This window comes from Oryza glaberrima, chromosome 8, assembly GCF_000147395.1.
Source record: "Oryza glaberrima chromosome 8, OglaRS2, whole genome shotgun sequence".
Taxonomy (NCBI): Eukaryota; Viridiplantae; Streptophyta; class Magnoliopsida; order Poales; family Poaceae; genus Oryza; species Oryza glaberrima.
Window position 1 is genome coordinate 2,254,266 of NC_068333.1, and position 17,154 is coordinate 2,271,419.

At 41.6% G+C, this 17,154-nt stretch overlaps 1 protein-coding gene across 2 annotated transcripts; it reads left to right on the plus strand.

The window, feature by feature from the left end:
* The first annotated feature begins 12,256 nt into the window (after positions 1-12,256).
* On the plus strand, positions 12,257-15,882 carry LOC127781376 (putative protease Do-like 14). 2 transcript variants are annotated; one of them, XM_052308323.1, is made up of 10 exons: positions 12,257-12,787; positions 12,888-13,025; positions 13,116-13,246; positions 14,035-14,304; positions 14,387-14,517; positions 14,687-14,804; positions 14,884-14,973; positions 15,054-15,122; positions 15,225-15,302; positions 15,667-15,882. In XM_052308323.1, exons 1-10 carry the CDS (start codon positions 12,370-12,372, stop codon positions 15,673-15,675), a joined length of 1,452 nt encoding a protein of 483 aa, XP_052164283.1. In that variant the 5' UTR covers positions 12,257-12,369; the 3' UTR covers positions 15,676-15,882. The 2 variants fall into 2 exon arrangements, with proteins under 2 accessions (XP_052164283.1, XP_052164284.1); XM_052308324.1 differs by having other exon boundaries at positions 12,640-12,787; positions 13,109-13,246.
* Positions 15,883-17,154: the final 1,272 nt, after the last annotated feature.

Here is a 17,154-nt window from a genome sequence, read left to right on the forward strand (position 1 = left end):
GCATAAGACATGCTGCTATGTACTTTATCCTTCTTCATGGATTTCTTCTTTCGTATATTTCTAACACTTATATAATTGCTCGGTTTTTTAATCTTTTTCTACTATCACTATATCCTATTATTTTTTTATTGAAGAGGTGTATGTTGTCAGGGTTATGGATACCACATACCTAATAGTAGTTGACTAAATCTTGGCAGGACCCACCACATACCATGTCTTATACGAAAACTGTCAGGGTTACGGATAAGGTATACCCTCTACTCTTGGATATACGTCGTGTACTGGTATGGTATACCCGCGCGTATACGGACATTCTTTGTACACGTTAAGGAAATTCATCACGGAGTCCACGGATGGAAGGAGTACCACTCGGATAGAACTGGGTCGTAACTGTATCGTATAGGGTCTGATGTCTCCGAGTTCTACTTGGAGACCAATTGACCTGCGGTATAAAAGGGACCCCCCGGGAGGACCTAAGGCATCGAATCTCACCGCCAACACAACCACCACAGCCTACGAAGTCGGAGCCTTCAGGAGCCTAGTCGCCGGGGTGATCTAGTCGAACCAACTCAACTACAGTCTTGTCGGTATCATCGAGTTCTGCTATTCCCTTTGTAATATGTGGTTTTCACTATATAATCCCATACCAACTGGATTAGGGCTATTACCTATCAAGGGGCCTGAACCAATATAATCCTTGTTTCCTGTTTGTTTGATGTCGTACTACGTAGATCCTCGTACCAGCGTACCCCAATACCCTCTACATCTGATCTACGGGTATCCCCCGTCGACAGAAACAACCTTCGGATATAGGAGGAGTTCTGCATAAGGAAGGATGAATAGAGTTCTACATGGAAACGACAAAGACTACTCGGATTGTATCCATATTGGTTTCCCTTGTTCTACTTGGACAAGGGGATATCTATGGGTATAAATACAAGGCCTCCTAGGAGGAGAGGGACACGGGGCAATAGATCAAGATACAACATACAAGCCAACATACGCCAAGACAAGACGCCGGATATCGACTTCAGAGATAAGCATGGCTAGTCCCCATACGGTACCTACGACTACCGTCAGGAGGGATCTAGCGCTGTCTCTGATCTCGCTTGATGCGGATTCGAGGAGGAAGGCTACCCTGTTGTCGACTATGAGTCAGCACTTCAGACCGCCAAGTCGACAACAGATAGATAGGCTACCCAAATATTGTACTGGTGTGATTATGGTGAATAAGAGCAACGACCGGCTTCGGCCAACAGAAGTAGGGTTATTACCTGACAATTCAGGGGCCCGAACCTATATAAAAATCCTCGTCCCCATCTTTTTTACTACAATCTCGTATATATCCTAGTACCAACGATCTCCATAATATGCAATTACCGGAATCGCGACATCAAACGTCGACATATGTCTAATAGTAACCTTCTCAGATATATGTTTACACTAGAAAAAGTGTCCGTGTGTTGCAACGGGTAAACTAAAATTATAACAAATATAAAATATATTAGATAATGATTAGGGTTTAGTTTTCCATGATATTGGAATTTGAGAAAATATATTCCTAAAAACTAAAGAAAGTTTAAAAAAGGGGAAAAAAGAGGCCACTTTGTACCCGACCGACTTGCTGGGGCATTTGCACATGCAGCCCATGAAATGCGATCGACCCAATGGCGCTACGGCCCAAGGATGGAGGCCCACCCGACGAGGGATCGATCTGAGCTATTCATTTTAATGGACAGCTCAGATCGACGCTGAATTGTTCAAAACAACTGGTGACAAGGACCCTAACCCTAATTCACATTTTTCCTCCCCTCCCCCTTCCCCTCTATCCTCATCGGCGTTCTCCCTCCCTCCCCCCAACCACCGTTGGCCTTTTTCCTCCTCATCAGGTGCCGCTGCCTCTCCACCCCTCGCCATATCTGGCCTTAAGGCGGTGGCGGTGCAGCTCGACCGAGCCACCGCCGACGGCCACTCTGTGTCCCCTCCTCGTCGGATCTGGCCTTAGGAGGTGGTGGCGGTAGCTCGAAAGCGGTAGCGGCGGCTGAAGCTCGATGGCGGCAAGTTCATACCGCTCGTGTCTCTGGCGAGGTCTGGTGACTGGATTTTTTTTTCGATTTGTTTTTTTTTTCGTTCGCCATTTTTCAATTTTTTATTTGGGATTGGGAAGTAACACAAATGGGTTTAATTTTTTTTGTTAGTTGATGTGGACTCTGGATGATTTTTTCTTTTGTGTTGGACTCGAATCTGGACTCGGATCTTGGATGCTGCGAATGAAAAAAATTAGGTTATCGACGAAAATCCACCGGAATTCTTGTGTATTTTTTTAATTAGGTGTAGATATAGATATATATAGGCATAGATAACATAAAGATTTTTCTGCTACGTTCTGACATATTGGATCGATGAATTAAATTTTGAAATATACATTATTTTTCTCGATTATCAAACTTCGACACTTTTTTTTTGGAATTGGACATAAAAAAATTTTACGCTTGTTTTTTACCACGTCGATGGAATCAGATTCGATTTTTTTTACCACGCCGTGTCACATATAATAGGATTTGATTTTCTTTGGAATTGGACAGGTACTTTTTTTATTTTTTTTCGCCCTTTTCTTTACCGCGTCGACGGAGTCGGATTCGTTTAGATTTTTTTCACCCTTTCTACCGCGTTGACAGAGTCGGATTCGTTTCTTTTTTTCCTCTTTTTCGGCTTTTTCGATCGGACAGATTTGTTTTTTTTCCTTTTTCCGGCCGGTTTTTTTCCTTTTTGTTCGCCTTTTTTTAGATCTAATAGGTTTGGGTTTTTTTCGCACTTTTTTTTTCGCCCATGGATTTTTTTCCATTTGTTTCGCCTTTTCTGGATCGAACAGAGTTGTTTTTTTTCTTTTTTTCGTCAGGTTTTTTTCGTACAGTTTTTTTCGCCCATGGTTTTTTTTTACGAACGATGGAAGCACCTCTTTAAAAAAATTTAAGTAGTAAAGAAAAGATAAAGATAGAGATAGAGATAGAGATAGAGATAGAGATAGAGAAGATATATATATATATACACACATGCTTCTAAAACTTTTATGGAAATATACCTCTCCTGCAAGTTAGGAACGCGGCATCGCACCATCGGCGCATATCAAAGATGCGGGACTGATCAGAGGGGACGGTCCCGCGGCGCCACATGCGCGACCGCCACACACATAAGTGAACATATACATATATGGTATAGTGATTAGTATAGCAAAGTGGCCATACACATGCATATATAGCACAGTACAAACTAATTAGCTAATACTATGGGCATTAGGAATAAGGTCCCCATCGTTTGTCTTATTTTCTAATAAGCCAAAACGGCTTATTAGAAAATAAAAATAAATCTATAGGTAAAACTTTTATAAATATATTCTTGGTGACTTAAAAGCCAATGTTGAAAAAGAAACTACGTTGAAAATATCTCAAAATTAAGCTTGAAAATTCAAAATTTGGATTTTTTTTGGCTTATTAGGCCATCCGTTAGGAGCCTAAGTTTATTTGATTATGTACTTGATCGATCGTTTGCATTTGGCGTGGTGCCGCTCGACTACTCTGCCGGATCGCAACCCAGTCCCAGTTTCAACATCATGCCATCGTCACTCCTGTCCGTTGGTCCCGCATGGCCATGGCGCGGCACCGAGCCATCCGGTCGCGCATGTTGGCGCCGCGGGACCGCCCCCCTTACCATTTGAGGTGCGTCAACGTACGGTGCCGCATAACCAATCAGCGGAAAAGGTATATTTTCGTATAATTTTTAAAAACATGTATATCTTTATTTTTATCTTTACCTATTATAAAAGTTTAAGATGTTTTTACTTCGTACGTCGTCATATGTGTCCGATTCGCTCACGCATGAAGCAGCACGAGGCCCGCGTAAAAGCCTTAATCCGAGATCCATCGTTGTCGGACACTACATGCACGATTTTGGTCCATGGCCACCAGTGGCGAATCCAAGATAGAAATAGAGGATAGGCTCAACTTCAAAGCATTAAGGTTTATTCACACATATATATATGATTGAAAAAAAACACATTAAGCTAATTCACACATATATGATTGAAAAAGAAACCATAAAAAAAGTACATTGCCACTAGGAAGCGAGTGATTGCATATTTGCATCAACCATCTAAGAATAGTAAGAGATCCTTTTCCACACTATATTCCAACCAATCAAATTTATTGAACGAATTCCATTGAAATGATCTCCAAACCTTTTTGGCTGATTTATATTCTCATCAGTTGGAAGGGTACCACTTGAATCGTTTTTAAAATAATTTAACAATGTTGTTTTCTTCTCCATAGCTACTAATCTACGAATAAATCAAAGCTATGAGACAATGAGGCTCAATTGTTGTAAATCTCATCATCTAGCGTTCTAGCTACTGCTGCTGAAATAAAAAAGAATAAAACATGGAGTGAGGACTCACGGCTTGGCTGCCTTTGCATTTGGAGCTTGCTCTGCTAGTTGCTGACTTTGCTGCTGCTCGTCTGCTCTGCTCACCCGCTCGGCACTACGAATCTACCGTCTACGGCGTGCGGTCGCATCGCTGCCTGCGTCCTACGGCCTGCCCACGCCGTGTCGCCGCTTGCGTGCCCTGCTGCTCGGCAGCTCGCTGTTGCCGAAGCAACGCCGCCGGCCGCTGCATCAGTGCCGCAAGAGCCCGCAACGCCGCCGCCGCCCGCCAGTCACGCCGTCACCGTGCTAGGGTTGGGGGAGGGGGATTTGGGGGCTTCGCTTCTGGTGGCTGGAGACTTGGGATGACCGAGTCAGTGAAGTCTGGGAGGAGGACATGGGCCACAAGCCACGATTGGGCATTTGGGCCTAATAATTCTTTTTCGTGCATACCGCCGAAGGACGTTCCTTAGGCGGTCTTTTCTCTCGACTCCTGGCCCTGCGCCGCCGCCTGTTCATCTTCTTCCCCAGAAAAACGCCGCCATCATCATGCCATGGTTTCTCCTGAAGTGGTTCAGCTATCTAGTTGAAAATATTTTGCAAAAATCGGAGGGTAGGCTAGTGCCTGATGGAGCCTAGCCCTTAGAATCGCCACTGATGGCCACCATGCATGCATGGCACAACAAAAAGTAGTAGAACCAGACACGGAATGACACGTCCTCCTGTCCGTAGAATCTAAAACCCAACCCGTTACAACTGAAGGCCACCCAAAGCAAATCGTTTTTTATTGTGAACTCACTAAACAAGAGATTGGTAATAGGATTACAACGTATACATACGGACTCTTCGTTTTTGTTTTTGTTCGTACCCTTAAGCTTCGATCATGGCACAAGGAGTCCCATTGATTGCCTTAGTAAGAAAATTCTGAATTTTTAGAATTGATTGCCTTAATAAGAAAATTTTGATTTTTAAAATTTAATTTTGAAGTTGTTCTTAATATATTTTCAACGTTGTTTGCTAAATCTATATCTATACCTATACCTATTTAAAAAATAAGTAAGGCTTCTCGTACTATTTTTGGTCCATTTTTTCGCTGCTTTCTTTTTCTATCCCGCTCTGGTTTTTTCCGGTGTTTCCCGCAACCTTTTTTTTTGGATCTCATCCAATTTTTCCACACGTATGCTGCGCACTATATTTTTTTATCACTTTGTATATTGCCCGATCCGCCACCTTGATACGTTTCCTGCTTCAATTGATTAAAAAATCGATTCCCTACCCCTTTTGATTTGGCTTTAATTTTCCCAGATTTAATCTGCAGCCGCCGCCTAGGCCGACCCCTAACGCTGCTGCCACATCGATCTACCTCCCCGTGCGTTTTCTCTTTCCGTTGATTGCAAAAATCGATTCCCCACTTCTCCCTCATTGTTTCCTCCATGATCTCCCCTTTCAATTCGACTTTAATTCGCCGGATTTAATCTTCGTTCAATGGTCGGCAATGATTACCGACCGACGAGCTTCCCCAATCCCTTTTTGTCCCGAGTTTTGCGGATTTGCTCCGATTTGGGGCAAACGAAAAGAGGAGATCGAGTGGATCAAAAGCTCTCAACCAATGTTGGGAGATATAAAAAAAGACTCAACTAGATTTTGATGGAGAGGATCGGCTCCGTCATCGTACGGGGAAGATCGAGTGAATCAAAAGCTCTGAACCAATGTTGGGAGACCAAAAAAAACTCGACTGGATTTTGATGGGAGGATCGGATTCGTCATCGTACGGGACACAAAAGGATTGTCTTCCGAAGGTTTAAGATGCTACTAAATGGGGCAGGATTGTCTTCCGAAGGTTTAAGACGCTGCTAAATGGGGCGGTTGTGCTAGCTGGGTCTAAGGTTCCACTTGTGGACCGAACCGGACGGAAGAGAGACAGTCCGAGCAGAGAGAGGTAGGAGACATCGGACCGTGCTTGGGATGAAAAGGAAAAAAAGTAATGGGCTTTTGGCTCAAAACCAAGAAATTTTTTTTTGATTAACCTTTTCAATTATAGTGTAAAGCAATCCTGATGTTTCAAATTATTGATCATTTCATAATATATGTTATATCACTAGGAAAATGTATTTACCCGTTGCAACGCACGGACATTTTTTTCTAGTATATACAAAATCAAGAAAAATGATATATATTTTGAAATTTAATTCTCAGTACCTCTATGGTTGGTGCCTCGGTAATCATCGCACGTCGGTGGTTTTTTTTTTTTAGGAACTAGCAAGCTGCCAATTTTCATTGAGGCCTGTTTAGTTCCCACGCAAAAAATTTTCACCTCAGTCACATTGAAAGTTTGGATACATGTATGGAGTATTAAATATAGGCTAAAAAACTAATTGCACGGATTGTGACTAATTTGCGAGATGAATCTTTTAAGCCTAATTGCTCCATGATTTGACAATGTGGTGCTACAGTAAACATTTACTAATGACGGATTAATTAGGCTTAATAAATTTGTCTCGCAGTTTACAGGCAGAATATGTAATTTGTTTAGTCGACGTTTAATACTTCAAATGTGTGTCCGTATATCCGATGTGTCACACAAAACTTTTTACCCCTGCATCTAAACACAGCCTGAATAAGAGTTGTTTGGTTGCATGCCACAACTTGCCACGCCTAAAGTGAGTCATGCCACAGTTTTTTAGTCACTTGTTTGGTTGATGACTCAACTATGGCCAGCCACATATTTTCTCTATACGGCCCCACATGCTATACACTTGTATTTTTGGCTAACTTTGGCTAAATTGTGGCTAGCAAAATGCTAGCCACACATTTTGTGGCAGCCACACCTTACCTAACATGTGATTTGGCAAAGTTAGTAAGCAACCAAACATCAAAACTATACATGCGTCACACGCAAAGGAAAAAAAATACAGATTCAAGGCCTTTGGCCTGAACCCAACAAGACTAGAAGCTAAGCCATCGCCCCAGGTGTTTCGCCCCCGCCATAACCCATGTTCTGTCCTCCTCCTTAATTTTGGCTATCGGACTATTCGCCGGGAGCTCCTGATGCTAGAAGACTCTATAGTTCCTTTCGTTCCAAATCTCCCAGGCAACTAGCAGCATTAGCGAGTGCAAAACCTTCTTCGGTGCTTCATGCATGCATGCGGTGGTCTCCCACCACTCGAGGAGTGTCAAGGCTTGGTGCCATTGCGCTCTCGCATGCCGTCCAGTCCGCAATTGACGTCCAGATTCTTCTCACATATCTATAATCCGTAGGAGGTCGAGGGTCGTTTCCGGATTCTTTCAACATAGGGGGCAGATGGAATTATTCGGCCACCCACGGGTTGCTAATCTATTGGAGGTCCATACTCTTTTTTGGATGACGATGGGATTGAAGTTGGAAGTTGTTGTATCAAGAAGTTGTGCATTGTAAGCTAAAGCCGCCGTGTATTCGCCGTAGCTGGTTAATTTCCAAGTGGTCTTGTCTTCTTTGCTCTCTGTCAAATGCAAGGTTCGTACAACACCCCACACGTTGACAAGTTGACTAATTAGGTCCGTTGTCCACCCTGAGACCACCGGCAAGTCGAGATCCATCAACCATTGGTCGGAGTGTGATGCTTGCTGCAGGCTTGCACTTTTCTTTTTCACCACTGCGTAAACCAGAGGTGCTGCGTCCTTTAGGCGTCATCCCTAGAACCATGCTGATTCCCAGAAGCTTATCTTAGCTCCATCGCCTTTTGTCAAGGTCGTTGTTGCCACAAAGAGGAGTTTGTTGGTGTCATCGCATGGCGTTCCAGATCCCACCCATGCTTTCTCCGGTGACTTCCACTCGTGCCAGAGCCATCTCGGGCGTAAGGCTCTTGCGAACTTTTCTAGGTTTAGGATCCCCAGCCCTCCGACAGCCGTTGGTAGGCAGGTTCGCGTTCAGTTGACTTTGCATTTTCCTTCTGTTAAAGCCTCTCCACCTGCCCAGAGGAATTTCCTTCTTTGTTTGTCGAGGGCTTCAAGGGACTCTTTGGAAGCTTTCAGGCCCGTCAGGAGGAAACATGTTGCGATGTAAGAACCACCTTTACCAGAGTAGTCCGCCCCGCCAGTCCCATGTGTTTCCCCCTCCATCTAGATATGCAGTTCATTGATTTGTCGAAAAGAGGTAGCAGGTGTATTCTCCGCAGTCTTCCAGGTGTTAGGGGCAACCCTAGGTACTTCATTGGAAAATTGGCTCTGGTGGCAGGTGTGACTTGCAGGACATCATCGAGGTCTAGATTGTCGCACCTAATCGGGGCTACTTGGGACTTTTGTAGATTTGTACATAATCCAGATGCTTGCCCAAAGTGGTTTAGCAGCTCCGCAAATGCTGTTACGTCCTGTTTAGTTGGATGTATGAAAACCGCCATGTCGTCAGCGTACATGGATGTGCGGAATCTAACTTCTCTGCCTCTTAGCTTGTTCAAGATTCCTGTCTCTGTGGCCTTATCCGGTAGACGTTAGAGGGGATCTATTGCCAGGATGAAGAGGAGGGGATAGCGGGTCGCCTCGCCTCAGGCCCTTGCCATGCTTGATTGTTTCGCCTAGGATACCGTTCAGGATGATCTTTGAGGTGGAGGTGGAGAGGAGTCCCGTTATCCACTCACGTTGGTGGTTTGTTGTCGTCGTAGCTTTGCTCACGTTGATTCAGATTGCAAAATTATTGCATCAGTGCAGGCCGATTTCCAAAGATTGATTTACAGTGCCCTGGACTTGCAAAATTTACTCTCTTTCATCTTTCCTAGATAGAAACCATATGTATTGACAAAAATGGAACTGCAACAGTGCTACAATTCAATTTTCATTGAGCAATTTTATGGTTCTTGAGGATGTACCATGAAGTACCATTTTTTCTATTGTAAATTTGGTACCTCATGGTACCTAGGTACTAAAATTTTGGTACGTACCTCATGGTATCTCCTCAAGGACCGTAGAATTCATTTTCATTTGTCCCGATAATAACAAATCATAACAGTAGACAGTGAGCGATATGGGACTGAATAGGACTGCTAAGAAGAAATGGAGAAAAGGAACATGAGGAAGATTCAGTTTCTAGCTAGCTTGGGATTGACTGCAATGCCTTAAAAAGCAAACTGGTAAATTAGCGAGAAGGGTGCAGTTTACAACTTACCATCCTGATCACTTCAAAAGGTAATCAAATTATGTCGCCAAGCAAACCAACTTCACTATCACTGCCAGAAAATGCACCCACCTGGCCACCGCCCGCTTTCACCAAACGACATCAGCTTGCCATGTTCATATTTTAGATCCCCCATTTAAGCTACTGAATATACCTGAAAATAGCAACCAATTTAGTTAATTCTTAACATAAATTTAAGTTAACAGATTGAACACTATTTTAACTAGTTCGCGTTCTGTTTTCTTAAAGAAAATCTTATTTTGGTGACAAATGGATAACAACAAATTGGGAAAGTGAAAGCAAAAATTAAATCACATTGGAGTTAGTGACAGATAGGACGTGCAATATGGGTTAAATATGCAGTAAAAAAAAGTGAACAAGAGAGGAAGATAGAAGCCAACGCTGTCATTGACTCGGAAGTGGAATTCACATCCAATTCTTCATAGAAACACTATCTTTCTACTGTTAAACAACTATGTATTTGTCTCTATGTGCTGAACTGCTAATGTTTCCTATTGCGCCGAAAAATATCACATGAAAGCATCTGTATTAGTTTTTTCCCCTTAATTAAAATTACCTACCTAATCACAGACTAATCAATCTGGTGGTACGGGAAGCAACCCCTCAGAAACGCAACATGCTTAAAAAATGCAAAATCATGAATATAGTGACAACAAAGTAGGTAGTGAAGGCTATCTCCTATTTTCCAGATCAATATACAGAACTAGCCTTCACACAAGGAATTTTTTGGGCACAAACCAACTTAGCCATACAGTTACCTATCCAAAGTTTACAAACAAATGTCATCATGGAAGTTCCTTTACCTAAGCCCTATCCAAGGTCCTGCAAATCTGTACATAACAGCCATGCCCTTGCCGAGCACCATATCAAGGTGGTTAATCACATCTGCGAAGGAAAATTACAAGGTGGTTACAAAACCCCTCCAGCGCTACCAGCGCAGCGGCAGAGAAAGGAAGAAGAAGAACTAAACCTTGTAAGGTGGATTCCTCCACTGCACCAAATCCTGAGACATCCTTTAAAAAAAGAGCGCCCCAATCAAACTATGGAGGTGTTTAGATCAAAGGATGTAAAATTTTGACGTGGAACATTGAGTATTATATAAGGTGTCGTATGAGGTGTTTGGGCACTAAGTAAAAAAAACTAATTACATGATCCATCAGTAAATAACGAGACAAATCTATTAAGCATAATTAATCCGTCATTAATAAATGTTTACTGTAGCACTATATTGTCAAATCATGGAGCAATCAGGTTTACAAGATTCGTCTCGCAAATTAGTTGCAATTTGTGCAATTAGTTATTTTTTAGCCTATATTTAATACTTTATACAGATGTTCAAATGCTCGACGTGACATGGTGTAAATTTTATGTGTGGGAACTGAGCAGAGGCTAAATCCCATGGAGGAGATCACTAGGAAAGAAAAACCCACCGGATCCAACAGCAGTAATGAGGAGGAAGACACCAGATCTGACATCATCCGGCGGCACTAAGCTCACTAACCGCGAGCACATGCCGAGAGAAAAAGAAGGGTGGTGATGACGTCGTGGATCGGGCTGACAATAGCGAGGGGAAGAGAAGACGATTTGGTGGATTGGCCAGCAACGTCGACGGAGAGGAAGAAATGTGAGGCTAAAAAATTATGACTAATTTGTGAGATAAATTTTTTAAGCCTAATGTCCAATAATTTAACAATGTGGTGTTAAAGTAAACATTTGCTGGATTAATTCGGCTTAACAAATTTGTCACGCGGTTTACTAACGAATTCTGTAATTAATTTTTTTATTAGTTCCTGAACACCCTATACGACACCCTATACAATATCAAATATGACACGCCAAAACTATACACGCTATATGACTAATCTAAACACCGTGCGGACGAAACGAGAGAGTGATATTGCAAGATCCAGACAGGCCTCAACCTGTCGACCTGTCCCCTATGCTTTTTTCTTCGTCCCTATCCGCTCTTTTTTCTTATTTTTTATATTTTTCCCTCACTGTCTAATATTTTTTCATTTTTTATATGTCTAATCTTCTTTCTTTTTCATTTTCATGTCTACTTATTAATATTTGACTCAAATACAATTTGTAAATCAAAAACATTACTCACTCTCACAAGAAACAATAAGATTGATTTTACGATTTGATAAACTCCACATATTTTCTTTAGGTAACAATGTACAAGTATATTCCCACAATTGCAAAGTGAGCGTAGGTCAACTGACTAGATGACATAGATGTTTGAAGCGCTTGTGGTGACTTCGTCAATTTTAATGCTCGTGTTGTGAGCGTGTTTGTACTATGTGTTTCGAAAAAAATATATTCCCACAATTCAAAGTACATTGAGTAAAAAAAAATTCACTCATATTTTATTAGACTTACCTACGTAAAAATATAAATATTTTTTTCGTCATACAAACTTTCATCCATCGCCTTCTAGGCAAAGACAATCGCATTATTCGTCTATCCATTTTCTCCCATGCTACGAATCATCCAAACTAAACATCCTATGTATTCCACATATGTATAGCAGATTATTTATCTAAAAATAAATAACTTTTTTAGCAGATTAGTTGCCTAAACCCAATAGGTCATGGCACGGGCACTTTTGATAAGGTCGATTCCGTTTTGAAAAAGAACCAGCCCAACAAGCCAACAAGTAGGGAGCAGTACTTCCTGTAACGCGTGAGGCCTTGTACAACCCGACGGAGTGAGAGGGACCCAAGCCGACAAATCCCTAGCGCCCGCGACCCCGCAAATCGTGACCGGCGGCGATCGATCGATCGATGCCACCGAAATTGCGGAGGAGGTCGACGGGGGCGGCACTATCCCACGCCGCGAGTGGAGAAGAAGCTCCCAAATCATCGGAAACGAGTCCTGCTCCAGCGGCGGCGGCGGCGGGCAGTGGAAGGTGGACTCGATCTAGATCAGCGAGGAGTCACCTAGGGTTGGATTCGGATTCTACCGACCACCCTAGGGTAGTGTCGGGCTCTTCTGATCAACCGCCGAAGAAGAGGAAGAAGACGACAACGGCGGTGGCCGCCGCCGCCGGCAGTACAAGGCTGGCCTCCCGGCCGGTCCCTGGTCGCTACCCGGATTACCCCAGTTTACGGCCAGGGCAACATGCTCTTAGCAAGAAACACATGAGTGCTGTTCAAGAATGGATGGAGGAGTGCAGCAGGATCAGCAAGCTCGAGAAACAAGGTTAATTAATTTTCCTCTCTTACCTTGCCTAATCCTTCAAATTAAACCCTGCCTGATTCATGAGTCATGACCACTGATCTCACTTCTTCGATCTCGTTAGCTCGTCCTGAAGATATCCCCACTCTCAGAGATAACCCCCGGGATCCCCTCACTCCTGATGCCGTGGTCAGCTCACAAGACAAGGCCATGGTGCTGCGTGTGGCTCGTTCCGTTGTCAGTGTTTCATCCTCAAAGCCTGGTAAAACAAATCATCCGATCGACCTTTAATATTTTCATATGATGATCCTAGCTATATGAAATTATGAACGTGACAATGGACAGCTTGCAGATGGGGAACTGATTTCCCAGTGCACCGGCATCGTGATTGGTTGGGATGGGGCCAACAAGTGCGCCAAGATCCTGACCTCTTGTTCTACGGTGTGCGACTTCGACGGTGAATTTCATAAGCCAACATTCAAGGTACATAATTCGCTTCTTCAAATTATATATGCCGTGCGTATGGTCTTCTATGTTAAATGCTGCATCTTATCAGTGTAGTTGATCATGCCTGCCTGCAGGTGCTTTAATTATTTGAGTTCACGTAGCAACTGCTGTTGTCTAATTCTCTTTGTTTGTCATCCATGTTTCACTGACATTATTGAAATTGAGGTCAAATAAATCTGGTTATATTGCCCACTTGGCATTCCAAAGGCCTCTCTCCGCTTAATGTAAAAGTGACACAAGAATTCTAACCCTTTGCTTTTACTCTATAAACCAAATTATGTAATGTCAAGCAACACATTAAACACCACTGCATATGTTTGTCTCACTACGGTTTAGCTACCTGCACCTAGCACGCTGCATTGGATATTCTATTGTGTTGAGGCATTTGTCTACATGGTGGTTTTGATACATGTTTTTTTCATGTCTTGGTGTGGGTCCCTTCACAGTTACTTTTGTTATTTCATCTATTGTTTGAATGTTCTTGGCACCCTCTTAGTACAATCTAAACGCACTGTTTTAAAATCATATTATGCGCTTGGTTTTGCCTTTCTTTATAGAAGTGTTACTGTTACAGAATATCTATGCCTTGCATGCCTCTTGTTATACTCCACGATGTTGATTCTTTTTCTATCCTTTTGCCCATTTTTCAATTATCTTTACCCACCTAGAGTTTTTCTTGAAGGTACTTATCTATGCAATTTCTTATGATATTTAGTCCTTTTTATACTAGTTAACTATATTTGATCAAATTTCAAACTTTTCAGCTATCCGTTCGTATGCCAAATAGGACAATTACAGAAGGACGGTTGTTATTCTTCAATGTACACTATGGTATCGCTCTTTTGGAGGTCAAGGGAGACTTCCAGTTGCAGGTCCCTTCTTTTGGCTTGGGCATAAACTATGGCCAGGATGTATTTGCATTGGCTAGGGATGAAAACATGTCCTTAATGGTTAGGCATGGAACAATTTCATGGCTGGATTATCCTGGGTTATTGACCAATCCCTATATGTTTCTGAGTTGTGATATTCCCGAGGTATTGATGCAATATTATGTTCGCATTTTAATGCATTCTTATATTCTTATGTAATTAATTTCATACTATCTGTTTAATGTAGGGTGGTTCAGGAGGGCCGGTGGTTGACCATGATGGTAATATCATTGGAATTGCATTTGATAGAAACCCGGGTCCGGTTGTTATCTCTATCACTACAATTAGAACTTGCATTGAGATGTGGCATCAGTTTAGGTCTGTTTCCTTTTTTTTCCCCCTAACTATTGTGATCTATATTCTACTTGGATTGGCAAAAAATTAAAAAAAAAGAAAGAAACTTTATAGTACTTGTTCTGGATTAGCCAAAAAAACATTTTATAGTTTAACTTTTGGAGCTGATGCTCTAAATCTGACTCATTTTTAGCCGTGTTGCTCGTCCCATGCTTGGCATGCAATTGAAGGCTGTGGAACTACTGGATGTCTCTATGCGGGAGGAACTTTGTCTTGAGTACAATATCACCGGCGGTTTCATTGTGAATCTGGTATAATACTGTTCCATCCAGATATTTTTCTCACAGGATTTGACCCATAGTATTTGACCCTTTTTGGTCTCAAATTAAGGTAAAAGTTGATTCTACTGCTGAGAGAATCGGTATTAGACGAGGGGACGTGATTGTTTTTAAGGATAACCGTTGTTCTACTTTACCTCAGGTGATAAGAACTGTTGCTCTTTGTTAATCAATTTACTATAAACATAATATGGTTTATATCTAATTACATCTTGTGAACAGTTAGAAGATTACCTCCTTTCTCTTGGTTGGGGATACCTGCAGGGCTTAAGCTTTACAGTAGATCTCAAGGTACGTTAAAAGCTACAAGTGAAAAAAAAATTACTTTTTGTTCAGTACTGGAAGGTAAAAGAAAAAAAAAACTGAACACCCATTTTGTTTTTCTCTATGCAGGTTGAAGTTCATAATCTCGCCGACTCATATAAGGAAAGCATTACTTTCCCTGTACCGTTCTCTGATGTTTCTAAGCGGGTAACTACTTGAACTGTAGTAAAGCCTCACTTTGCTATTTGTTTTCCCCAAAATTCATCCTCACTTTTCATTTTAAAAAAAATCCTCACAATGCAAATTATGTTTGGCAAGTTCTGTACTATGGCTTCCTATAGTTTGGAACATGTGTTAGCTTTATTATCAGCCCATGCATCTAGAATTATAATTCAGAATTTAATACTGTCATAGCTAACCCGAGGGTGATCAACCATTCAATTTGAATACATTTATTTTTGGCATAATTAACTAGATGACTCAATCAGCATTTGATTTGGATATTGCGAGGACATTTATTTTTTGGGATGGTAAAATTATGTGCTTAATTGACAAATGTTTCTAAATGTAGGTTGACTGATGGTGTATATGACAGGTGCTATAAGATTGAAGTCTTAGAGATGCTGTAAGATTGAAGTCGCCTAGAGTTATATGACTGACCAAAGGATATGTAATATACTTCTTTTAGGATAATTTATCAAGTCATGTTATCAGCGATGTAACCTCATTGCCTAAATGGTTGTGCTAATATTTTATATGAATATTCTGCAATGGTGAGATTTAGTAATTTACAAGATGAGCAATAAACACAAATGCAATGTAAGCTTGATAGAATTTTTTGAGGTAAAACAAAAAAAACAAACCTAAGTTACAGGATATGACACCAAACAAAATTGATAGTCCCATAGTATTCCACATAACCCTATTGATGGAGTTCAAAATCTTGCAGTTCAGCACATACTCCGGTTTAGGTTGTTGCTTCATCAATAAGCACAATATTACTTTGGCTGTGAAGCTTAATTATGGCATTGCCCAATATGGTTGATTGCACAAAGGTTGATGGGCCTAGATGACGAGGACAAAATGTGGAGTCTTATAGAAGAAGTGTGGGTGGAGATGCTCTTCTCCGCTGGTAGATGTCGAGGATACTTGCATGCCAAGAGCCTTGGATCAGGCGTTGATATTGTGGCTCCTGTTGGCACATGCAGGAATGGAGGCATTCCCTGAGAGGCTTCAGAGGAGACAACAGTGCCGCTTGCTGAAAAGGAAGCCTCGGGAGAACAGACAAGATGGTGGCACTAGTCCTTCAAATTCCCGAGATTTCAAGCCTCTCAGAGCAAGTATAATAATGAGCTATAATCTTGCTATAAGCTTATGTGGAGCAGAGAGGTAACAAAAAATCAAAGCTGTTGGCTCTCATGCAAGAGCTAGCTTAACACAAGCTCCAAGACAAAAACAATAAATGTATAAGTGAGAGATAGAGATAGGAGAATAAAATTATAGCTAAACCTTATAGCTAATATATTATATGTGTTAGCTTTAAGATAGGCTAATACTCCAGTAGATAGTGAGCTCTACTATTATCCTTGCTCTCAATATCGACGAAGAAGATGCAGCTACTCCATCTGGAACTTCCCAAGGCACAGAGTCTTGTAATAGCTAACTATTGTGCACACTAACTCTTGTTAAACTAAATTTAGTTGATGTATCAGCTCATCCCCCTAGGTGAAGGCAGTAATTCCCATGAGCTCAAGGAGATTGTTGTCTCACCATAGCAACATGCAGCTTCATCATTGTTTGCGTAATTGCGTTTAGTGTGTAATTGTCTTAATATGCCAGTGTAATGTTAATGTCCGTTCCATTTGTTGTATACCATGTCAGTGAATCAAATTCATATAATTGTGCCATTTCATCTTGTCCATGTATTAAATAAAAGGAAACTCGTCTCATCCTCAGAAATCAAGTTTAGTTTTTTTTTCCAATTCAATATTTGGGTTTCACATTCTAAACGATGTTCCAGTTCGCTAATGCATGAATTGTGTCAAGAAAACTGATAAAG

Excerpts from the sequence above, each read along its gene's own strand:
- LOC127781376 (XM_052308323.1), top strand. The coding sequence starts at position 12,370 with ATGCCACCGAAATTGCGGAGGAGGTCGACGGGGGCGGCACTATCCCAC. Across the intron at positions 13,026-13,115 it reads TGTTTCATCCTCAAAGCCTG|ATGGGGAACTGATTTCCCAG; the intron begins GTAAAACAAATC and ends GACAGCTTGCAG. Across the intron at positions 14,805-14,883 it reads GCGGTTTCATTGTGAATCTG|GTAAAAGTTGATTCTACTGC; the intron begins GTATAATACTGT and ends TCTCAAATTAAG.